This window comes from Tachypleus tridentatus, chromosome 13 (assembly GCF_004210375.1).
Source record: "Tachypleus tridentatus isolate NWPU-2018 chromosome 13, ASM421037v1, whole genome shotgun sequence".
In the NCBI taxonomy this organism is placed as follows: domain Eukaryota; kingdom Metazoa; phylum Arthropoda; class Merostomata; order Xiphosura; family Limulidae; genus Tachypleus; species Tachypleus tridentatus.
In genome coordinates, this window is record NC_134837.1 from 77107442 (window position 1) to 77134756 (window position 27315).

The window sequence follows — 27315 nt, forward strand, 5'->3', positions numbered from 1 at the left end:
AGTCCTTGGTGGATTTACTGGTATATTTTGGGTCATTGTCGTGTTGCAGGGCCCAGTTCCGCTTCAGCTTTAATTTTCTTACAGATGGTTTCACATGTTCCTCAAGCACCCTCTGATACACAGTAGAATTCATGGTGGATTCTATGATTATAAGCTGTCCAGGTCCTGCTGCAGCAAAGCAGCCCCAAACCATGACACTTCCACCTCCATGCTTCACAGTTGGTATGAGGTTCTTTTCCTGGAATGTTGTGTTTGGTTTACGCCAAACATGTCCTCTGTTCTGGTGTCCAAATAATTAAATGTTGGACTCATCTGTCTAAAGAACATTATTTTAAAAGTCCTGGTGTTTGTCTACCTTCTATTTGGCAAACTTCAGTCTGGCCTTGATGTTTCTCTTAGAGATCAAATGTTTCCTCCTTGCACGCCTCCCATGCAAGTTACATTTGTGCAGCCTCTTTCTGATTGTAGAGGCATGCATTTCACATAAACAGTAGCCAGAGCCTGCTGTAGGTCCCGTGATAACATGTTAGGGTGTTTGGAGACCTCTTTTAGCATCTTGCTGTCTGCTTTGGGAGTGAACTTGCTTGGAAGACCAGACCTGGGCATGTTGGCAGTTGTTTTGAAAGCCCTCAACTTGTTGACTATTTTACGGACAGTGAAATGGCTGATTTCAAAATCTTTTGGGATCTTTTTAAATCCCTTACCAGACTCATAAGCTGCTACAATTTTCTCTCTGAAGGCCTCAGACAACTCTTCTGCTCTCACCATGGTGCTCACTCTCACTTCAACAGTCAGGAGCACACCAAACTAAACGTCTGAGGTTTAAATAGGGCAAGCCTCATTCAAAATGCTGAGTAACGATCTTCTAATCATGTGCACCTGGTGTGATACACCCGTGTGTGAGTTGAGCCATTTTAAGTGGGAATAAATGTGGGGGTGTCCTAACTTTTTCCTCACTTAGAATATGCATTTTTGTAGTATTATATTTACAGAAGATTTTGAAAAGACTTTCCTTCAGTTTTAATTGTTTAGTTATATTCCTATAATCTCTCAGTATTGTTAAAATTGAGATTAAATATCTATATATTCAAAAATGTTACAAAAATACACAGGCATTCATAGGGTGTTCTAACTTTTTCACATGACTGTACCTATAACAATCGCTTCAAAGTCTGTTGACGAATGTAATATCAACTCAGACTTTACACTGATGAAAAGTAGTAACATATTAAAATTCACCATATTTGAAACACATAGACACGTGATATGATATTTATGGGACCTTTTGGAATATAGATTTTATTTTTTGGTCAATTTATTAATTATTACACAATAAAAACTACTTAATAACATAGGTATTCACTATTTCGTTACACATTACACCAATAACTGTTCACCTGAAAGCTACTTTTCGTACATATACAAAAGTATTTGTAGACTTAATGACGTTATGTACTAGTCCACTTTGTTAACAAAAATAGTTATAAAAATATTATGAAACATTAAAACTAATAAAACTAGATTGTAGTTACCTCGCTTTATTTCATACAAACGAACTTGTTTATGTGAAATTTCCATTTTCATACGAGTTGAAAACTTTAACTCTTTCTATGTCAATGTTATTTTATTGTTTTTTTATTCTCTCATAGGTTGCCAAGGAAGACACTTATCACTCGTTTGTTACAATATTTTCCATGCTATTTATTAAAATGTTATTTCATTGTTTCTTTGTTTTCTCATAGGCTGCCAAGGAAGGCACTTATCACTCGTTTGTTACATTATTTTCCATGCTATTTATTAAAATGTTATTTCATTGTTTCTTTGTTCTCTCATAGGCTGCCAAGGAAGGCACTTACCACTCGTTTGTTACAATATTTTCCATTCTATTTATAGCTTGTTCAGTGAAGCTTAACTATCTCTAATTCTACTAGTGCATTATTTGACAAAATGTGATACCATGAAAGCTGCTCTACGCATACTTACTAAATATTTCCATGATATAAAGATCTGACAAAAGTGGGAAAAAGTTACCGAATTAAGAAGGAAAGCTATAGGGCATTTAATTACTGTCATGTGTAGACAATAACACTATCCTCAAAATGAGTTGAGATGTGAAATGGCGCAGATGAGGACCCAGACCAAAAAATTGTCACAGCTTTGGTTTGCATTCTGTTGAGGACCGTTTACGAGTTGATGATGATTGGCTCCAACCTCCACAGTGTAATCAGGACTTACACCTACAGCATTATCATGTTACTGCTTATTTTCATCCTATAAGTATAAGGCTGACATCTCTAGGTGCTACCTGTTCAGCCAACATGCAACTTTATAAAAGGTTGCATGTTAGTAATCTTCTCAGTTGACGATGCCACAAATCACCTAACTTTGAGAAAGGCAAAAAAACAACAGTAACTTGAAGCAATTTAACGACGTTTCTTGACTATTCATTATGTGGAAACCTTCACATATACAGAACAAAGAATATTTACTGGTTTTATAGTCTCAATTCACCATTTCTTAATATCTTTAGACTTAAACATGTGACTAGAAACGTATACAAAATCTGCCAGTTTCATACTTCTGACATTTTTGCAGTCATTTTGATATATATATGTGGAGACCTTCACAATGCCAGAGGTATCGGTTTCTCTGTAAGTTGTGGCTACTTCAGGTCATCGTCGTAGTATTAATATGTTAAATATGGTATGCCTGGATCCCCTTAAGGACGTATTAATCTTTGTTTGGAAACTTGTCAAGGTTTCTGTATAGCCGTTCCAAACAGCAGCAATTTTATTACTGTGAGCTCAGTATATGCCTCAACCTTAAGCTAGATATACCCTCAGCCACTATATTTGCTGGTAGTTACTTAGAGAAGTCTAATCGAATTTACACATCACTGCTCTCTAGTTTACGAGATTTGCGAATGTGCCAAACGCGCGTTGTGAGTCAAGCATGTTTTTTTTCTTTGCTTGGCAATTAACCCATTAACTGAGTTCGTATTCCTTTCATAGTTTAATGCGATTACTTATTAACACAGTATGTGCCTCACAACTGACCTATAGAGTGTTTCTTCAACACCCAGCTTGACTTCTGTTGTTGGTTGACAGTTCTAAATAAGAAAGTCCACGAACTTAAATGAGCTTCAAGAGATCGCAGTATATGTTTCATTACTTGTCTAAGAACATCTTCAAAGGTTTGAGCCTATCTTCTGGTGAGTGTTTTAGAAGTAGGAGTTAAAGAAATATTCAAGGGTCTAAGCCTATTTTCTAGTGTTAGTTAGTGTTTTACATGTAGGAGTTAGAGAACTTTTCAAAGATCTAAGCCTATCTTCTGGTGTTAGTCAGTACTTCAGATGTAGGAGTTCAAGAAATCTTCAACAGTCTAAGCCTATCTTCTGATGTTTGTCAGTGTTTCGTATTTAGGAGTTTGCAAAATATCCAACGATCTTAGCCTATTTTCTGGGGTTATCGTGAAAATGCTCCATGTCAAGGGTTTATAGGGTCTCCATTGATTTAAGCTTATTTTTTTATGCCAACTTTACATCTCAAATGAGTGAAATCAAAGTCTCAATAACGATCCAATATTATTTATCCTGAAAGGTTAATAAAACTTCGAAAGTAACTTTTATGCCCTAAATAAAAATGCACGTCTATGCATCATTCCTGGACTAGGCTCGAGAAAACATCGTTTCAATGAAGTATATTTCTTGATTATATTTTGTGATATCCGGACTTATTCAACAACTGCTAACTTCTTACTGCAGAGTAAATCGGACATGTATTTTTCCAATTGAGACAGCCAGAGACGATTTCAGCCCAGCAAATACAAGTGTCTGCACTTCTCATCTGCACTTCTTGGCCAATCTCAATCAAACTTGACAAGTACACGTCAGGCCGCGTGAAAAGTGCAATAAGATGTCTACGTTTGGTCTTATGTCAACTCTCGGATGTCCGTTTTTGTTTTACTTGATAATGTATTGATCTCCAAAATTCAAAGTTACTTTCGTGGGTATTTCAGGAAGTGATATAAGAGATGTCATTCTGAATTGCCTATCTATGTTACTGCATTTCATGTTTAAATTGTTTCTTTTTCAGTCTAAACTAAATCTGGCATGTGCTCTAGACTTTCGGATCTAATCCCCATTCTGCTTTTAGAGGGCCCCGGCATGGCCAGATGGATTAAGGCGTTCGACTCGTAATCTGAGGGTCGCGGGTTTGAATCCCTGTTGCAACAAACATGCTCGCCCTTTTAGCCGTTTGGGCGTTATAATGTGACAGTCAATCACACTATTTATTGGCAAAAGAGTATCCCAAGAGTTTGCGGTGGGTGGTGATAACTAACTGCCTTCCCTCTGGTCTTACACTGCTAAATTAAGGACGGCTAGCGCAGATAGCCCTCGTGTAGCTTTGCGCAAAATTCAAAAACAAAAATACTTGCAGAGGGCGTTGAATGAGCACAGCACATAGATGTTAATAAACTAAAATCTGTGTTATTGTAATATTTGTAGTTATCTGAAATTTTACGAATATTCAAAAGTTTATTATAATTATTATAACTTCGTGTATGCAACAGTTTTGTTGCATTGCCCTAGTGAACCGAACATTACGATACAATTAGTACGACTAATTCTTTGCTCATTTATAACTTATATTATACTTTTCAAGTTCGCTAGTTGAATGAAATAAAACGCTGAAAGTAAGATAAATATTCTGATCAACAATCTAACTTAAAAGAATAAGTAATACAAAGTATATAACCTATCAAAGTAAGCGGATATACAATAGAAATGAGAAATATACATGTATATTTTAGTAAACCTTTGTTTGGAATTATTAAAACGACATTACTGATTTTAGTAAACAAATGTTGATTAAAATATTTTTAGTCACATAATATTATTGTTTTGCTAAACCAATACCTACGTGTCATTAGCACGGCACAGTATTAAATATATGCTGTCAGATGTATTGAATATCGTTGTAGAAGCAGTGACAGAAGTCTCCTGAACTACTTCCTCTGTGATTGGCGGAACTGACGTACGGTTGAGACTCAGAGAAGCACGTCAGATCATAGCTGGTGTTTGGCCGCTAGCTGCGTGCTGCAGCCTTCTTCTATCCAGCACTCAGCTTCAGTACGGAGTTCATGTTTATTTTCTGCGTCAACCGTTAATCACAGGTAGAAGCGAATACGTTCATTTTTGTATGGAGTGTTAGGGTATAGTGTAAGCAGCTGGAAAGCGGGATAGACTTTCATAGTGCAGTTTTAGTGTAGCTGTTAAGAGTCTTGTTACAACAGAATTCAACTGATTATTCCTAGGTGTCAAGTTGGGGGCTTGAAGTTTATAGAATAGTTTTACAGACCACATACCAATGGGTGTTGTGTGGTCCAAGTTGTTTTTAAACCGTTCAAGATAAGATTTAAGCTATTATAATTTTTGAACATTGGTACTAATACAAGAAGCTTGGAAGAAAAATGTTTAATGATCCATACCATGTATGAATTTACATTAGTCTTCGAGTTTAAAAGATTAAAACCCATAATCAACAGTTATATTTGGTTTCTCAAGCCAAAGTAATCCGGTTAAAAAGTCTTCTTTTGTTTTCGAATTCTGCTTCGTAATTTCTTACTTAGATGAAGCGGGAGTCTAGAATAGGAATAAAAAAACTACAGTGGATATACTGGAACAGCTATTTCAAAATTATACAATAAATACTAAAAAAAAATAATTAATTATACAACTTAGAATTTTCGTCGGTTTTAACGAGCCTGTTGTAATCCGAAATCTTTGAAAGCAGCCCAAACTTTAAAGAATGGGTGAATATAATATCTCCAGCTTCTCAAACTTAACAGAGAGACAGTACTTGGAACTCCGGATGGGGCCTCAGCAGATATCTTCTGTCATCATTATACCAATTACAATTGTTTATGTCTTGATTTTTGTGAGTGGAATCATTGGGAACATTGTGGTGTGTCTCGCTATAACCAGGAATTCTCATTTTCAAACTCCAACCAACTACTATTTGTTTTCTCTTGCCATTTCAGACCTGCTTATATTAATCTTCGGTAAGTAAATAGTTCAACCAACTTAAGTAGGCCAGACATATAAAGATATACGTTAATTGTATACACAATCATCTAACTAGGAATTACAATGATTTTTGAAATTATTTAGGTTTAGTAGCGGATTAATCAGTTAATGAATATGAGATTGGTTGTTTGCCCGATAAAACAGAATTCAACTAATTCCTTGATGTAGTGTAATTATCTATTTGTTTAATTAATGTACAACTGAATCATTCTTGTGACGTATTGTAACTATTTACATTGGTTGTTTTTCCTAGTAATATAAATCTAACCATTTCCTTGACATAGTGTAAGTACTTAGATTGTTTTTTGCCTGATTAATATAGAACTTAACCATTTCCGTGACGTATTCAACTATTTAGATATTGTATATGGAACTTACTATGCTCATGTGATAATAATGACATTGTATAATTGTATAAATGATTCGTTATATAACATGACGCTTGGCATATGTATATCTACAACTAGCTGTATTCAAACTGTCATTATGCCAATGTATATACAACTACCTAGCAAAGTTAATACGGAATTATGGTCTTATAAATGTTTCTGTATAATTACTGACCTAAGTAAGGTCTTTATGCCATTGGATCAAATGCGTATGAGCTATGGATGCTAATATATGGTCATTCTGGAAGTGTAGAAAAGTATACATAATTATAATAATTATATACGGTCTTTGTCCAATAGAAATTCATATATAATTTTATCGATTCAGTATGGTTATTAATTTGATCGTTATAGGACTAAATAAATATATGCACAGTTAGCGACGCGCACCTGAACGTGATAACGTAACAAGAGAGATTCCTCAACATCCGCGGCTGTAATTAGATCTCAAATTTGTCAAGAGATGGAGCTATCAGCTAAACGTTTGTACTTGAAAAAAAAAAATTACTACGTTTATATGAATATGACATTGAAAAATTGTGTGTCCAACTGCCGATGTTAATAATATAATAAATATATTCGTTGCAGCATTAAATAAAAGTATGTTCAGCTAGCGATGTCAACATTATTATTACAGTACTAAATAAATGTATGTCTAACTAGCGACGTTAATATGGACAATACAGCACTCAATAAATGTAATCCAGTCAGCGGTGTTAATGTGGTCATAATGACACTCGTAGTCTAATTATTTTGATATAGTTATTCTAAGTTTTCAAAATGGTTTCTTCAATATGTGTTATATGTTCACAGGAAGATGAAAATTCCTTTTCTACAAGTAATTGAGAAAATTAGTTCTGAACCTAGAAGCTAATAATAATTGGTTCCTTACGTAACTTGTAGGATAGCTGAAAAAGGCAACTTTTTAAATAAAATTGAGTTCGGCACCATGAGAAAATTAGGGTGGTGTTATTTATCGTATCTTCTCTTTATCACTTCAAAATCAGGGACGGCTATCACAGATAGCTTTTTTTTAGCTGTCAACGAACTATAAGAGAGTTACAAACAAGTGAGTATGCGTAAAGAAGGACATGCACGTTTATCTTTCCTTTGGTGAAAATGTGGCTTTGTTTACGTGTGAACCAACATTCTGTAATTCAGGCTGTAATAGTTGAAGCTCGTAGGGTTGTTTATATGAGCCTGAAAAATGTAACATCATTTTTTCTGGCCCCTACCATGCCTGTCAAGTACAGCTGTCAAATCTCAAGCTGGGGTGTATTTTTTAATACAAAAATGGTCATGTTGTGTTATACTGACAATATTACACTTCTTAATACTTAACCGTGCCCCTTGAGACGTAAAGTACGGTAAATTATCTGTTGTTGCAAAGTGTGTTTTTTCTCTTAGTTGAATTTGTTTGTTTAAAGTGAAGCACAAAGCAACACAATGGGCTATCTATGCTCTGCCAACCACAAGTATCGAAGCCCAGTGTCTAGCAGTATAAGTCCTCAGACATAATAACCAATAATAATGTGAATTTGAGCGATTTTATAATACTTTAAGAAACGTAGAAACTATGAAGCAGTTTCAGTTGACATAAGTTTGTTTATTTGTAATTAAGCACAAAGCAACGTCTGTGCTCTGTCTGCCAGGGTGTCGAAATCCGGTTTCTAGCGTTAAAATTCCGCAAAGTACCATTGTGCCACTGGGAGGAGGGGTGACATAAAAATCACCAGTATGTTGTTTGTTATTTTCTAAACCAAGACGGCTATGCCTACTTTCCTGTCGTATGAATATGTAAATATAATTCTAAGTGTTAAAGTTTTTAAAATGATTAAATAAGTGCTTCTACTCTACTGCCAACACACTAAAAAGCGAAGTAAAGACAGTTTTTAATAAATTACCTGGCATAAACTTCACGACAAAAATACGTTTTTCAAGATTATGTACCCTCAGTGTGCAATATTTTTCAGATGAGTATGTGGCCAGAGTTGGGTTCCCCACTGGTACAACGGTAAATCTACGGATTTACAGCTCTAAAATCAGGGGTTTGATTCCCCTTGCTGGACTCAGCAGATAGCCCGATGTGGCTTTGCTATATGAACACACACACTCAGAGATGGTTTATTATACACTTTCTATCCCACGCACTTTTCTCAGAGTTCCCTGACTTGCCTTTGACAAATTGGATACTTTCGTCAACTTTATCTGACCTAGACGAAGTAGTTTCATAGTTACATTGTAGCTACTTCCTAATAGATGGATACTGACAGCATCTATCTATTCTCGCTTGTCTTAAATTTCGATTTTTTTTATTTGGTTTGTCCACTACGTTTGTGTTCTTTTAGCGTGGTTCTCTAGGGAATTATCCCCAAGTAAATTGATATCATATGAACAGTTAGAAAGACCTCTCTTCTTTGAGTTATGAGCTTTGAATTCATGATCAGTTGGAGCACTGGAAAAAATCGTTTTCCCTTTTGATGCGGTAAAGATAGTGGGATATATTTCAAATTACCATAGACTAATTACATTAGCTTTAGCTTACGAACTAAACGTTTCGACCTTTTTAGGTCATCTTCTTCTTAACCTCAAGATGACCCAGGAAGGTCGAATCTTTGTCCGTTCCTTATCAGTAAGAGTGTTAATACCCATACCAGCCGTTCTGAGATACATTTTTATTTCAAGTGAGTTTCTCGTCATCAAGAATAAACTGAAGATTATTCGTTATGTCCTTATGTTATATAGTCTTAATTGAACCGGCAACAGGTTTAACGAGGACTTAAAATGCACAGTAAATACTTTAACACACACCAACTGGAGATAGGTCGTGTCAATTACCTCACAATCCTCACTGAAAGGAACCCAAGTTTTATTACCATGCAAATATTAGTAAATTATGGTAAGTGTTTTTTATTGTAATTTTCATCGGTAAGGAAATAATCGAATTTTACATCAGTTGAGTATGTTTGTAATAATGGGTTAATCACATGTTGTAAAATGCTAGTGACATTCAATTCAGTTTTTTCACAAACTTTTAATATATTATGTGTAGTTTTATAAATGGACTATTATTGAAGAAATTATGTACATGTATATGTATTTCTTTGCAATGACGAAGTTAGACAAATTAAAGAAGATTATCTCAAAAGTTCCTTAAATGGGCCTGGCTTGGTAAAGTGGTTAGGGCGGTCGACTTGTAATCTGGGGGCTCGCAGGTTCGAGTCCCCGTCACATTCATTATGCTCGCCTTTTCAGCCGTGAGGGCGTTATAATATTCAATCAATCCAACTATTCGTTGGTACAAGAGTTGGCTGTGGGTGATGATGACTATCTGCCTTCCTTTTAGTCTTACATTCCTAAATTACGGACAGCTAGCTTGACGTAAAATTATAAACAAACAAACAATATCCTTAAAATAACATACCTCAAGCAGATGCTAGCCTAGGATGTTTGGAAAAATGACAAAGATCACATTTATTTTACTGTTGTGATTCTCGTCCGCGCAGAAGGATCGTGGATTGGGCATTTTAAGAAATTAAATAGGCACTAAAAATTTTACTACTGTCAACGTTGATACAACGATGAATTGTTCAACTTTATCAACACGCAAATACAATTGTACTATTATTATAAGCGTGCCCGGCATGACCGAGCGCGTTAGGCGTGCGACTTGTAATCCGAGGGTCGCGGGTTCGCATCCCAGTCGCGCTAAACATGCTCGCCCTTTCAGCCGTGGGGGCGTTATAATGTGACGGTCAATCCCACTATTCGTTGGTACAAGAGTAGCCCAAGAGTTGGCGGTGGGTGGTGATGACTAGCTACCTTCCCTCTAGTCTTACACTGCAAAATTAGGGACGGCTCAGGTTTCTCCTCCTGGTTGGGGGTTGTGCAGTAGGCTAACAATCTGCTTACTTAAAAAACCAGCCTGTTAATGAATCCGCAAGAGATTGCGGCCCTAGGTTCCTTCAAGGAATCTAGTGGTAATAATAAATAATAATTATTATAAGCATAATATTTTGATAAAGTTCTACCATTGGGTTCACCTTAACGATCGATATAATGTAAGGATTTAGATTTTTCTTTCGCTAACATTTAGTGTTAATTTACTCCTACTTGAATCGCATTCATAATAAAGTGTCCTCCAATTTCAAAGGTAACGATCAGGCACTGATGGAGTTCCTCTTGTTAGTGGAAGGCCTCAGTTGTTTATGAACGTTCACTGTAATGTTGTTCTTTCTCTACAAACAAATATTTGTTGATTCCTTCTCCCGGGTTTGATTAGCTTTGGTAAACTTCTTCACTCAAACATGTTTAATCTCGGAAATTTGTATTTTGATAACCTTGTAGAATTCAAGGACAGGCATGTAACATAATATTGTATCATTCAGGAACAAGAAGTTAACGTAATATCGTGGAATTAAAGAACAAGAATCTAACATAATATCGTAGAATTAAAGAACAAAAATCTCACATAATATTATAGAATTCAGAAATAAGAATTACTATAATATCGCAGAATTAAAGGACAAGAATCTAACATAATATTGCAGTTTTCAGGAACAAGAATTTAACGTAATATCGTAGAATTAAAGGACAAGAATTTAACGTAATATCGTAGAATTAAAGGACAAGAATCGAACATAATATTGCAGTTTTCAGGAACAAGAATTTAACGTAATATCGTAGAATTAAAGGACAAGAATCGAATATAATATTGTAGAATTCAGAAATAAGAATCTAACATAGTATCGCAGAATTAAAGGACAAGAATCTAACATAATATTGTAGAATTCAAAAATAAGAATCTAATTTAATATCTTCGAATTAAAGGACAAGAATCTAACATAATATTGTAGAATTCAGAAATAAGAATCTAATATAATATCTTAGAATTAAAGGACAAGAATCTAACGTAACATTGTAAAATTCAGGAACAAGAATCTAACGTAATATATAAATATTTTATGATTATTTTTATTACTGTTTTTTACATCCTGCCCTGGCATGGGCTAGCGCGTTAAGGCGTGCGCTTCGTAATCTGAGGGTCGCGGGTTAGCGCCCGAGTCGCGACAAACATGCTCGCCCTCCCAGCCGTTGGGGCGTTATAATGTGACAGTCAATCCCACTATTCGTTGGTAAAAGAGTAGCCCAAGAGTTGGTGGTGGGTGGTGGTGACTAGCTGCCTTCCCTCTAGTCTTACACTACTAAATTAGGGACGGCTAGCACAGATAGCCCTCGAGTAGCTTTGTGCGAAATTCCAAAACAAACAAACAATTTTACATCCTTTTTCCAACGTTGTCAGTTTTCTTCATTAATCTCACTTAAACGAAACAAAGATATATTATTATATTATATTATATTATTTTGAAACCACAAATAAAATAAAATATTTTCCTGATTTTTTATTGAATTGAAACATTTTTTTCTGTTTCCTGAACAGATTATAGGGGATTTAGTGCTTTTATTTATAATGCAAGGACCTCCTGCATTGCAACGTGTTAGTCAGTCTTTAACACTGAACAGACAGGTATGAAATTAAAATGAGTTCAACGAAATACGATTTTTATTTCTCACCCAGAAGAAATATAACATTTTTGACATGGGCATTATATATATATACAAATATTGTCTCACATCTCGAGCTTCAAAACGTCAAGAAATAAAAAGGTTTATCATATTTTTATAGATCTAAACCTAGAGAACATAGACCAGCTCTATTTTCTCAGCAATATATCTAATGCAATAAACTATTAAATTTAAAGTAGCCAAACAGTAGCTGTGAATTTACTTTGTTTGGTTTTCTGAGAAGTAAATGTCTTTAAAAAAATCTTACACCATAAATACACCTTCAAATGGATAGCAGTTTAAGTTATCTGAATCTTATGAATGTCTAATGACGGTAGAAAACGCCACCGACGATGACAAAGTTCATACCTCTCAATGAAATGTAGTCAGTTGAGTTTTGATTCAAGTTTGTTCGGAAGAATAAATAAACAAAGATGGTATCATATTAATTCAGAAACGTACATAAACACAAAAATAACGATACAACTATTTTAGTAGAAAAAATTTAAAATGAGCGTATCAGAATTCACATACGACAAGCTATATATATAATGTTTGTTTTGAATTTCGCGCAAAGCTACACGAGGGCTATCTGCGCTAGCCATCCATAATTTAGCAGCGTAAGACTAGAGGGAAGGTAGCTAGTCATCACCACCCACCGCCAACTCTTGGGCTACTCTTTTACCAACAAATAGTGGGATTGACCGTTACATTATAATGCACCGATAGATGAAAGGGCGAGCATGTTTGGTTTGATAGGTATTCGAACTTGCAACCCTCAGATTACGAGTCGTGTGGCTTAACCACCTAACTATGCCAGGCTTTACTTCCTCAGGAGGGTCCGAAAGTTTTCTGTCTCGAGAGTAAATAAAACCAAAACGAAGAGAAGCGAATTTTTTTCTTACTTTTGAAGTTCATGCAATGCTGTATCGTAGCCTAATTATTCTCGTGATTTATGGTATGCGTTCATGTTACTGACGTTACGACAGCACAAATTGCAGCATTAAGCGTCCTCTATGTGACGTCATTTTGGTTTCTACTGTATGACTAACAGACAACACATTATCGTTTTGTGGTGGGAGTGGTTAATATAGATGACCCATCCAAGCGGCCTTCAGCCACCTATCGGCGAAACAAAAGTGTATAGTTCCCGAAGAAGTCTGACCTGTGTATCATGCTCACCTCATCTCACTTGCTTCAGAGTTTCCCATGTTGTATATTGAGATGTTTGGCCGTTTATATTTCTTTAGTTACTACAAACATATAAACAAATTAAATTGCTTTTCAAATAGGTGAAATGTAACAGAACTTCTGAAAATAAAAATACGTAATTTAAGTTTGTATTTGTGTACGGTTCAGATTTTGGTGGATACGAATGCTGGTCTATTAAACATCATTATCCTTTGTTGAATTCGTGGTAAAATATATTACTAAGAAAGGTTTACATATTTGTAGTTTGGACTCAGAAAAACAAAACCAGGATGGATTATTAAGGTGTAAAACTAAAACCTTGCTGTATTAATGCATTCTGATGAATGTTTGTTTGATTATAGTTTAGCACTAAGCTATATAATGGGCTACCTGTGCTCTGCCCACCACAATATCGAAAATCTGTTTCCAGCAATTTAAGTCCGCAGACATTCTACTATGCCACTGAGAGGCATTTATTGTTTACATCGGTTTGTATAGTGGATTCTTTGAGATCGAATGTTGTACTTTCTTATTAATTAAAATTACGCTTTTGGCCAACACAAAGTAAGTGCGATACGAGCTTTGTTGTAAAACTGAGAGCATATAATGTTTCTATTATCAATGCATCACTTAATCTTTGTTAGTTTCTATTTTATAGAAGTTAATGGCACAGACAACACTTTTTCCAGGATATATGTATATATATATTAGAGAACATTCAGTGATGACGTTAGCCTTTGTTGTTGCAATGTTTTCACGAATACTCCGTAAGAATGTGATTGAGTTCCAGTATATATTCCTTCTAATGATACACATAGAAAGAATCACATCTTAATGTGTAAAATCGTGCGGTTATCAAGTACTTTCAGTTACCCAGTTAAGTCCTAAAGCAGTACAACAGTTACTTCATACACTAGACAAACATTTTTTTTTTTTCTTTTTTCTTTAAGTGGTTATTAATTCATACTTTCTTGGTTGTATGATATTTTTTATAATATTTCTAAACTTACTTAAAATACAAAATAAACAGTACTTTAATATGTTTTTTATATTTATATTTTGTAAAGATATCACTGCCTAAAATCGTCTTTGATTTTATGTATGTATAAACGGCTGGTTTGGGTTGAGAAAATTTTTTATGTAGAGGAGCGAACAACGTTTCGACATTCTTCAGTCATCGTCAAGTTCACAAAGAAAGAAAGAGGTAACTTACTGATAGCTGACCACATGCTTGAAGGGGTTGTGTAACTGAGTGTAGGAATGTAGAGGTCGTGCTTAACTGTTAGACGTTTAATTACAATCTTGGTAAATAAATACATAGCATGGGCATTCTCCAAATATGTAACATTAGCCAGTTCATTCATCAAAGATTCTTTTAATTTCAAGTCTAATCGTAATCAACTTAATCATAAAGCCTTAATGGCCAGTTTCGATGTTATATCCCTCTTTATAGAAGTTCCAACCGCTGAAGCCTGCAAGATCGCCTTAGAACTCTATATCAGAGACCCTAACCCATCTATAGACATTCCCAGCAACCAGTTAGCAACCCTCATAGAATTCACCACGATGAAGACAAACTTCGTGTTCAACAACCACAACTATATACAAACAAATGGCCCAAGCATGGGCAACCCAGTATCACCAGTTCTAGCCAATATTTTTCTGACACAAGTTGAAACACAATATTTTAACACAGCATTACATCCACCACTATACTTGTACAGATATGTGGGCGACATGATTGCGAGATTCACATCTACATAACACACACTTAATTTTTTCAATCACATTAACGCTATACATTCCAACATCAACTTCACATGTGAACAAGAAGAAAGCAATCAGATATCATTTCTTAACCTCAATATTACAAGAACCGAACACAATTTAAAACAGAAATCCACCGAAAAATCACCTATACTGGACTATACATTCCTTGGGACTCAGCACATGAAACAAAACAAAAACTCAACATACTAAGAAATAAAATAAACATAGCCATAAAACTATGCTCACTAGATAAAATTAACGAACGATTAGACAAAATAAAACAATACTTCATCAACATCAATACGTTTCCTCCACAAACCGTAGAAAACATTATACACACACACCTAGACAGAAAGCAAAATCAACTAACAAAAGTAAATATATCCCATGAATTAAATCACGAAACCATATATTGCTGCATACCATATATTCCCGACATCAGCAGAAAAATAACCAACGTTTGGCAAAAACTAGTAACAAAATATGACATTCCAGTTAATACTAAATTTATTCAAAAACCAGGGAAAAAAACTGAGGTCTATAGTATGTAAAAGCTACACTGAGAAACACCACACCGACATTATTTATAAAATACAATGTGATAACTGCCACAACTTCTATATTGGAGAAACAAGTAGAAAAATGGAAACCAGATTCAAAGAACACAAAACGTCACCTTCACACGTTTTCGAACACTGCAAATCAAATTAACAAAACATAACCGTAGAAAACATCCAAATACCAAATAAAGAAACAAACATAAACAAATGCAAAATTAAAGAAGCCTTACTCATACAATAACTCAAGCCCAAAATAAACCAATACAAAGGAACGCCTTTATACCTATATTAATAAATATAATCCAACATTTAAACACGCCCTCTACATTCCTACACTCAATTACACAACCGCCTTCAAACATGTGGTCATCTTCCGGTCAGTTACCTCTTTCTTTCTTTGTGAACCTGACGATCACCGAAGAAGGTCGAAACGTTATTCGCTCCTCTGCATAAAGAATTTTCTCGACCCAAACGAGTCGTTTTACATATATATTTTTCTCTACAAGTGGGTTTTCTCGTCATCACTGATTATTATTTCGTCTTTGACTTTCTTCATATAAATTGAGAGTTTTGAGTTTCCTAACAAAACACGGCTGACATTGCGTTCTATTGATAAACAAGTTAAATAAAAATAAATACTTTACTATTCTCGTTAAATTCCCTTTGCTTTTCTTACTGGTTCATAAAATATTCTCTTTACTTTGTAAACTAAAAAATAATAAAATAAATCTGTAATAAACGAGAACACCACTCGCTGAAATTTAAATTAATACAAAAGAAAGATATGTGGTAATAATAATTTTAAAGTTTCAAAATTAATTATCGTAAGTAAATCAGAATCGAAACATAAAAGTTTGACATCAATATTTACAGTGAAAACTTGAAAATGAATATAATTTTTATTACAGTTGTTATTAATAACAATGAATCAGGAAGACAACGTTACAATTCTTGTCACAATGCAATCATCTTAACTAAAGAACCTATTTTTATTTACTTATAAATAATAATACACCAGGCATTTAACATGGAAACACTTTTAAACCTAGATCTCATTACAAAAACAATAAGCGACATGAATCAACCAGAAACGCTTAAAATATTTATAATGACAAAAGTTAATAAACATTCTCTATAAAGCTCCATAAAAAGTCTTTATAACATAATATCATGTTGGCCATTATTTCAATTTTAATTTTTCATAGAATCTTTAAATCCGTATCCGCTTATTCTTGCATGTAAGGAATTTTGAAGGTTTGTAGTACTAGACTCCAGGTGTGAATTCAATGTATAGAATCTTGAATCAAATAATGAGGTATATTCCGGATGGTAATGAATGTGTCTTACATGTGAAGTTCTCTTTGTAGTTACAATATGCCACTGTTCTGTCATGTTTCTGTTTATGGTGATTTTCCCTTCTGTCACGTGGTTTTTGTTTATCCTTACCTTCACTTCTGCTTCTCATTTTTTCTTTTTGTCTTATTTTAATTAAATGTCTCCATTTTTTCATGATTTTTTTTGAATGTAAAATAAATAATAAATTGATAGAATAAATAGTTTAAGCAACTTAAACCAATTAGAGTGTACCTAATATGCAGTGCATACTTTAGACCACCACCCAGAATGATTACAAATGCATTAAATTTGACACATAAAACATATAAGTTTAAGTAATAAAGAATCAAAGACTATTAAAATGAATATATGAAATCAAGGCTAGTTTTGCCTTTATATAAAATGTATGCTATAATAATTTTACAAACAGCAATGTTTAATCAATCTTCATTCCATTTTTCCAAACCTCTTCACCTCCATATGTCATCTTCCTGACTTGCAATGGCCAAGAGGTTAAGGTAGGAATCCCGTACCATCAAACATGCTTGCCTTTTCATCTTTAGGGACATTATAATGTGACGGTCAATCCCACTATTCGTTGGTAAAATAGTAGCCCAAGAGTTGGCGGTGGGTGGTGATAACTAGCTGCCTTCCTTCTAGTCTCACACTGCTAAATTAGGGACGACTAGCGCAGATAGCCCTCGAGTAGCTTTGCGCGAAACTCAAAACAAACAAACATACATTTTATACCAATGTGAATGGGAAAAAGTAAATACGGGACAAGCTATAGAAGAAGTTTAAAACAGAATAAATGAACAGAAAAGAAATGTCAGAAACAACCATATTATTATTTCGCCATTAGCAGAAATATCAACGAAACAAATCAAACAACGGGAAAATTGTTATTATTTTAGCATAACCTGAAAATGTTATTAGTATGAATATCGGTGAACTTATTGAGAAACTTGACTGTTTAAAAAAGTAAATTGAAACTATTCAATAAAAACGATAAACCTGGTTGAAACGTCAGCAGATGGTATGGTATTCTTTAATATTTGAATTGTATGATGATGACTTTTTTCAGGGTATAAACAAATCTCATTCTTGGAGAACATTACACTCTTGAAGAGAACGAAGTAAACGTGTCGAAAGATATTGAATGTATGAGATTATTTCCAGTATTATTGTATTTTTCCCCTTTTATCCTGTACAATAAGTTATTTGACATTTTACTGTATTTTTAACACTGCTGGGAACAATCTAATTTTTGAAACTGTGTGCAATTGAAAACTGAGATTTTAACATGGTTTAAAAATGTTCATACCACATAATTACCATCTTCTAGAGAATTAGTGGCAGAACATCATTGATATAATTTTTTATATAAACAGTAAGTTGTTTGTTTCAACTATATTTAAGTATATTTCTCTAAATACACAAATACCTTTAATCAGATTGTGTATAAATAAGCTGAATGAATCCTGTAGCGAAGGTCGAAACTTCTTCGCTCTTCTATGTAAAATATTTTCTCAACCCAAACGAGTCGTTTTTGCATACATATTTCTCTACAAGTGAGTTTTCTCGACATCACTGATTAAGAGGTAGTCATGATGCAAGGAACGTATATCTAGATTGAATGTCTTCTAATGTGGGTGTGTGTTAAGTTTTAACAATAGTCTAAAAATGTTTCTCTCAAAAGAATATTTCTTCAGCATGAGGCACTACTGAATTGTAGTAAAAAAGACAGTTAAAAATATTGGTTATAAAGAGGAGTGGTCCTTTAACGTATTCAACAACGTACATTGTAACAATATACTAATTTTTTAATGTTCTTCATTGTAACTTAAGCCATTTACACAGAACTGCAAATTACCTTTTACAAAATACACATAATCTGTTAGGTTATTTCGTTTAAGTGAATACATTTATATTAATTATTCGTATTAATTCATTCAAGAATCAACACTTTTAGACTGTTTATTTATAGTCACTCAAAAGTGAACACTTTTAAACTAATCATTTGCATACATTAATTAAAGAGTGACCACTTTTCGACTGCTCTGTTAGGTTAGTTCATCTTGAAAAAGTGAAAGTATGTGAAACTTATTGGATTCGTCTGAAACAGTTTTTTATGATTTGATAAAGACAAGATAGAATGTTTTTCATTTCCCAAGTTCTTTTTACTTGGAATGGTTTTGTAATCATTCTCTGAAGTTGCCATGTTTTAAAACAGGTGCTCCTCCATTAGCTGAAGTTGTTGCGTTTTGAGCTTGATGTTTAGTTGTTCTCTGAAATTGTTTTGTTTTTTCAGCTGGTAGTTAATGGTCTTGAAGCTGTTTCGTTTCGGTGTGTTGGTATTTAGTCGTGTTCGAATGTAAGTATTTTTTCAGTTAGATAAATCGTAGCCAAACAACAAATATTTTCATTCTTAGTGGGGTAAGATATGTAGAAATACTGATTTGACTTGTAGAAGCATTAATTATACATGTAGAAGTATTGATTAGACATGTAGAAGTGCTAATTAGACATGTAGAAGTGCTAATTAGACATGTAGAAGTATTGATTAGACTTGTAGAAGTATTAATTAGACATGTAAAAGTACTGATTAGACATGTAGAAGTATTGATTAGACTACATTCTAAAATATTCAATAAAAGTTGGTCTACTCTCTTTTCCTTCTGGAATAATTTTGTATCTCTAAACGTATCATAGGTAAAATGTGTCGAAACCTTAGAGAAAGACGTTATTTATAGGCAGTCAGTACAAACGAAATAGTCCAAACGTGTGAAGTCCGTTTAAAATTACGAAGTTGATTAGAATGGAGCGGTCCGTAGATCCAATCATTTCTGTTTGTTTTTGAATTTCGCGCAAAGTTATATGAGGCCTATCTGTGCTAGCTGTCCCTAATTTCGCAGTGTAAGACTAGAGGGAAGGCAGATAGTCATCACCACCCACCACCAACTCCTGGGCTACTCTTTTAACCAGCGAATAGGGGGATTGACCGTCACATTATAACGCCCCCATGGTTGAAAGAGCAAGCATGTTTGGTGTGACGGGGATTCGACTCTCGGATTACTAGTCGAGTGCCTTAAGAACCTGGCAATGCCAGGCCTCAATTATTTCTGTCTTCGAGGTATATCATGTCATTGAGCTGTTGAATCAGGACTGAAAACGTGTTAACTACGCAATAACCTATTGGTAATATTTTTACTTCCTAACGTCACGTATGTCTGTGTTAATACCAATCATATGAGTGAATTGTAAAGATTATTAGAGGTATTCAACTTAGTTTATCGAGTTGAAGTATTAATTGACACATAAATTTCATATGAAGTTAACATCAATTTTTTTTTTAGCTGAGTGACTTGTTTTAACCAAGAATGATTTGGAAAGATTTAAACCTGAGAGAAAGTGACAACGTAAACGTTGTGGTTTGAGAAAAACACAATTAGGCTTCAGTTGCTTGGGCGGGAGAGTGTTGTATCGTCAGCAACGTTAGCCATCTCAATGAATGTCATTACAGTGAAGACTTATAGAACTCGCGTAGATATTTTTGCGATACAATATAGTCCTCAGTAGAAAGGACACAGAAGTTTATTTGGTTTCTCCTAAAGGTTGCTAATGCTTTCAGATTTTGGGGGTACTAGTCTTTTGAAGCGTTTGTATATTTCAATGTAAATAATTCAAATGCGGATTTAGTCTCGGTTTTAGTGAAATATACAAATATAGACAACAATAGTAACACTGTTATAACGTCTACTAATCATTACAACATATGACATCAACACTTAACTAAATTTGACTAAAATCAAGTATAACGCAAATTGTAACGAACATAGGCAACAGTAGTAACACTATTTATATTTTTAACAACACTTACCTAAATTTGATTGATGGCAAGTATATGGACCTTTTTCTAACAAATATAGGTAACAGTAGTGACATTTTAAGTGTTATTTATATATAATATTGTATTAACATTTTTTTTCACCCTTTAAATCCCTATAGAGTGGCTACCAGACTCCTGACATACTTAGCAATTTACTCTCACGGTTATTGACAACACAACAATCGAAGAATAAATTGTGCTATATTATTTACTTAATAGCTGGAGCATCCATCCCCTGAACGACAGCTATATAAATTCATGATTAATGAAAGTTTAGCCTAGAACATGAAAAGTTGTTTCCCTTATATCCAATTATGAAAAAAAGAAGAACCATAAAAATAAAAAAAAACGGAAATTGTGAAACCGCAATTTCAAAGCATCTCCGCATGGATCCAATAAACTTTCAAATGTGGTGAAGATCCATCAACAGGGGACGAAGTCGTGATAAAATTCCCAAAGCCGCAGATGGCCAAACTGTATCTCCCCCCCCCGTATGGACCTAACAAACTTCTATACCAATTTTAATGAAGCTAATATTTAGCTAATAATTAGCACCCTGCTAATAGTTACATAGACATACAACATACGGTACTATTGCATTTATATAGATACAAATTCACTTTAATATTAAAAACTATATATATTCGAAACTTATCGGTTGCTTAATATACAAGACAGAGATTTTGACCAAAAAGTTTAGTTTTGCGTTATCGATACCTAATGTTAAAAAACAGTGTCACGATTTTTTAAAATGAAACTACAAAATCATAGATATTTTATCTCAATTGTCTCCAACAGTGAATTTAAAGTTATGTTTTTTTTTCAGTTGCTGCCATCGAACTAAACTAGTTAATACCAGAAACCGATTACAGGAAGTCGTAGAAGACAACAATGATTTTCTTCTTTTTGTATTGCCTTCCCCTAAACTTACATAGCAAGCTTAAGGAAAGGACTGAAACTTAAAGGAATGCGTTGATATTTGGAGGTGTTTTCACGTGATCTGAATCAAAGATTAATGATGACTGTAGATATATTAGGTTCAAACCATTTAAAGCTTTCGATTTCGTGTTCTGAATTAATGATAGCTGAATCCGATATTTCATTAGTGATTAAAAGAAAGTGCTGTCGATTTGTTTATTCTCTCCTTTAACCAGCGCTAGTTTTTGGAGCAGAATATTAACCCTAAATGAGTTTGATATTTTCTAATCTATGAAAAAGTGATCCCACCTTTCTGAAAACATCAATCCATCGATTATTTTATACAACAATGATCAGTTTACTATGAAAGTTAATTTACACATGACTATTGTTACCATAAATAAATTATTTCTGAAAGAAGAGTTTGTTTAGTTGACAGTTGTATAGTAATTTCTACCAGATGACTTGAAAAAAATATCTCCTATAAAAATAACAATTAATTACAATTGGTAACAGGCAAACCCTGAAAACAACTTCTACGACTATTCTGCCTTCGTCATCAGTTTGGTATCCTCGCTGTTGTTTGTAGTTAAGCACAAAGCTATAGATTGGGCTACGTGTAAGACTTTAGAATTATTGTTGTCCCACAGGGGCACACAAATATAAGGCAGCGTTTTGTCATCTTTATCAGTTTTTTTTTTTAATTTCTATACTAAATGTAACAACAACACCGTGTAGCTATCTCTAAGATATTGACGTGTAGCACCTAGATCGTTAATTATTAAATATATCGTCGTCACTCCCGTGTTGATCTATTTAACTTTATTTGCTTATATGCTTCTTTGACTGTCCCAAAGGATCTGATGTCACTGATTGCTTTCTGAAATCAAATAAAAATAAAAGGAACTGAACTTGTTTCAAAATAGAATATTTTTTATGGCTTAAACCTATTGTAAACAAACACTCAAAATTTTTATCCTAATTCAGATAAATAATGAATGACAAATTATATATTAATATTAACCTCTTTATAAACATATTTCACCATTTTTTGTGCTTAGTTGACATGGTGAATGAATATCCGATACATGTTGTGTAAAACTAATATATTATCTGAAAGTTTTGCAACGGCTACTTGAGGATGACGTCATCTTGTTGAAACGTTTTACATTTATAATATTCTTCGATACTCAGTCAGGCCGTCTCCAAACGTTTATTTTCTGTAAAGTGTGTTCGAATTTAATATACGTCATCTACACTATCATAATATATCTTTTAAATTATGGTTTTTAAACTTACGTGAAAAGTACGATACAAACGTATAAATTACAGATTTTGAACGTACATTAGTTCAGTCTTTTTATTGGTAAGTAAGTAGTAGGTTAACACATTGAAATAGATCTGTATCGAATAATAGGTAAGATGAACAAGATAAAAATCAACAGCCCCAGCTACAAACTGTACACCTCATTTTTGAAAGTCATAAAATCTGACTGTGGTAAAAGTGTTATATCGAGCTAAGTTAAGCAATGCATTATAAATTACTATTTCTTTACAGAATGCAGAGGGTAAGAATGTTATGTTAAAACGATTTTGGAACTTTATCACCACGTAATAGTCCATTTCGCCAATGTGTCATCTTCTGTCTGATGGTCGTACACATTGACAATGATTCTGCAGCGTAGTTTCCATTACAAAAGGCTTCATTATAAAGCTTCACGTTCAAAGCATATCGCTTCTTCGTGCATACTTTTCATACTCCACCTAGCGTAAGAGAACAATGGTCTTACAGCGTTCCTTTTTATAGTCCTATCACAGAAATACGTACGTATTACATTCATTACTTGATCAGTAAGTCAATGTACGGAATAGCGTCCATATTTATTTCATTTCACAAGATGTGTGAAGTACGCGACAGTTGAAAGTAGATGACTTTTGTCAACTATAATTATGTTCGTGGAAACGTACGACCTAGAAAACTCCACAATTTGTTTACCATTACTATTTTATGACTTGTCAGATCTCTCTATGTTCAGTCGGGGTACCCCAAGCTGTTTCACAATCCTTTGTTTTTCATTATTATTAATTACGAGGGATTTTTTTTCTTAGAAAATTTCAATTTATGGTCTGAGTGTATGAATATTTTATTCCGAAACAGACAGTTACATATATTTTACACAACTCATGTACAATATCAAAATATCTCTCTGATACAAGCCGCGCGACTTTTGCTTTACATATTCGATTTGGGACTCAGTCTTCTGTAACGTACAACATAACTGACAAGGAATGCAGTGTAAGCGCCAAATTTACTTCAGTAAATCAGTTACTATTTATGGAACAAATTTCTAACTGATTTAGCTAAAGTAAATCGATAATTATTGTCACTAGTATAATCAAAACACATAAAATTATGAATTCAAACTATGGAATGTATTTGTATTTTAAAACTTCATCCTTTAACATTTAATTATAATTATTATTTAATTTGAAAAATTTATTAAGAATAATTAACACTTATCTTCTTCATTATAAACACTCTCGAATGTAACTGTAAATTTTTGAATCACTTCTAAAACCCTTTAATGTTAAATACATTAACTTACTATATGTCAGAATTCAACACCAGTAGTGAGTTTGTTTGTTTTTGAGCAAAGTAACATTGGGCTGATACCGTGGGAAATCAAACCCTGAATTTTATTGTTGTAAGTTCGTAAAATGTACTGTTGTCCTATCTGAGGACACCTTATCTTTGAAAACATTGATATTCTGAATCAATTCTATTAACAGTAGCTCACTGCCTTAGTTTTCCTAAATACGTCTTGGAAACACTGATTTTCTACATAAAACTTGAAAAGATCGATTTCTTAAATAAGTACGTCTTGGAAAACTTGGTTCCTTGACAAGTTTGGAAATATATACTTCCTAGAAAAAGTCTTGGAAACAAAGAATTCCTATGTCAGAACTGAAAATTGTAGTGCACCATATTACTTTCTAAATCAGACTTGAAAAGTTTGATTTCCGAATCAAGTTTGGAAACAATAGTTCATTACCTTAATTGTGGAGACACTGACTTCCTGAATCAGGCTTGTAAGTACTAACACAGTGGCTTAGTTGTAGAGACACTTATTTCATGTCACTTTTGAGATAACCAATTTACTGAATCGGGCTTGGAAACATTAGCTTAGTTGCTCAGTTGTAAAAATACGTATTTCATAAATCAGTCTGGGAATCTCATGCTTATTTAAGACGTGGTTAATAATTTAAACAAAATAAGTTGGGTTTTAGCGAGTTAAATAATCAGATACATTTAACTGATCTCACTTTTATACAACAACAAACCAAATTTAAACAGGTGCATTCGTTTCTTTGCTAAAATGATTTTGCAATGTTATTTTTTCCATGTTTACATTTCTACGTACATGTTTACATGACTTAATTCTTAAATTTTAATATTGCATCTTCTCGTGGCATGAGTTGACAGAGAAAAATGGTGCTAAACATGTTGAAAACGACCAGAAGCTAGGGCTCTTTCTGGAGGAAGATGCTATTCGTGTTTTTCTCCTTCTGCAAGCAATTTTGCATTGCTAAAAATGATTAAATCTTATGTGGAAATCGTGACTTAAGAAAATATGCTACGTTAATATAAAGGGCCCTTCTGCTCCAGAAGAAGAGCCCACAGTCTCCAAACGCGCTATTTTCTTTTATTCATTTGTTTGTTTGTTTTTGAATTTCGCGCATAGCTACAAGAGAGCTGTTTGCGCTAGCTATCCCTAATTTAGCAGTGTAAGACGAGAGGGAAGGCAGCTAGTCATCATCACCCACCGCTAACTCTTGGGTTAGTCTTTTACCAACGAATAGTAAGATTGACCATCACATTATAATGTTTCCACGCCTGAAAGGGCGAGCATGTTTTGTGTAACGGGGATTCGAACCCGCGACTCTCGGATTACGAGTCGAGTGCATTAACCACATGACCATGCGGGGGCCTCTTTTATCAATTCAATATATACTTGTTTTTCTAAATATACATAAGTTTCAAGATAAATTTATTACCACAAAAATACCAGTTTTGATTTTGTTATGAAATACTGGATGATAATAATTTCTCGTTTTTTTGTCTCTTAATTTCTTTTTGCTTCATTATTTGTTTAAATTAGAACGGTAAATGAGTTTATATTTTTTTATTGATCAAGGACTCAATTATATGTTTTCTTAACTACTTCATCTATAGCTGTTTCCTTGCGACGAAAACGCTAAAGAAATATGTCTACAAGGTTTTTCTGGTTCGAATCCCCGTCACATCAATCATGCTCGCCCTTTCAGCTGCAGGGGCGTTATAATGTTACGGTAAATCCCACTATTTGTTGGTAAAAAAACAGTCCAAGAGTTGGCGGAGGATGGTGAAGACTAGCTGCCTTCCCTCTAGTCTTACACTGATAATTTAGGGACGGCTAGCGCAGATTGTCCTAGTGTAGCTTTTCGCAAAATTCAAAAACAAACAAACAAAACAAGGTTAGTTTGTTCAGTCTAATTAACTGAAAAGTAAGATCAATCGTTTATTTCTACGAAATAAGTAGTTTAAATAATAAGTTAAGTAACTGTTACACTCTTGTAATGAACTTTTAATTTACAGCAGAGTACTGGCAGTTTATGTACAATCCAGCATCAGAATACTCTGTTAATGCTTTCGAAACGGATTTACAGCCATACAGTTAGAGTAGTTTCATAATAACTCTCTCCTCTCGACAATTTATGGCCTATAATCCCAAAACGAGCCTTCGTAGAATCGTATGTTAGAGTAAATCTATAGTCTAACAACTATTTTGAAAGTCCTAATTTGGCTACTTTTTACCAATGATTAGTGTGATTAACCATTATTTTATAACGCCCTTAAGGATGAAAGGGCGAGCATATTTGGTATTACGGGGATTCGAACCCGCAACCCTCTGATTACAAGTCAAGCGCCCTAACCACGTGTGATACAATAAAATACTATAATTACTCATAAAAGAAACTCACAGACATCCTGAAGAAAACAGTTTTTCTTGTAGATACTGTCAGCGTTTCATTACGTTCATTCCGGTTTAATGTATCAACGTTTCTTTCGTTTTATGTGTTTTTGATATACCATAATGGGGCCTGGCATGGCCTAGCGCGTTAAGGCGTGCGCTTCGTAATCTGAGGGTCGCGGGTTCGCGCCCGAGTCGTGCCAAACATGCTCGCCCTCCCAGGCGTGGGGGCGTTATAATGTGACGGTCAATCCCACTTTTCGTTGGTAAAAGAGTAGCCCAAGAGTTGGCGGTGGGTGGTGATGACTAGCTGCCTTCCCTCTAGTCTTACACTGCTAGATTAGGGAGGGCTAGCACAGATAGCCCTCGAGTGGCTTTGTGCGAAATTCCAAAACAAACAATATACCATAATTACTACAATGACAAATAGTTTCTGTATTTAACGCTTTAGATCAACTGTTCATAATATATAATAGTTGTAAAATAATTAGAATATTTAGATTTCATCTCTTTAATAAGCAATGACCCGGCATGGCCAAGTGTGTTTAGGCGTTCGACTCGTAATCCGAGGGTCGCGGGTTTTAATCCCGGTCGCACC

The 27315-nt window shown here is 34.2% G+C and overlaps 1 protein-coding gene across 1 annotated transcript in view; it reads left to right on the forward strand.

Moving 5' to 3' along the window:
- Positions 1-5048: 5048 nt before the first annotated feature.
- The window catches only part of LOC143238533 (neuropeptides capa receptor-like), a 75487-nt gene continuing 53220 nt past the window's right edge, over positions 5049-27315 (forward strand). Inside the window, exon 1 of the mRNA XM_076478823.1 lies at positions 5049-6063. Coding sequence (XP_076334938.1) covers positions 5811-6063 — 253 coding nt within the window. The 5' untranslated portion in view covers positions 5049-5810. The remainder of the gene's footprint in view (positions 6064-27315) is intronic.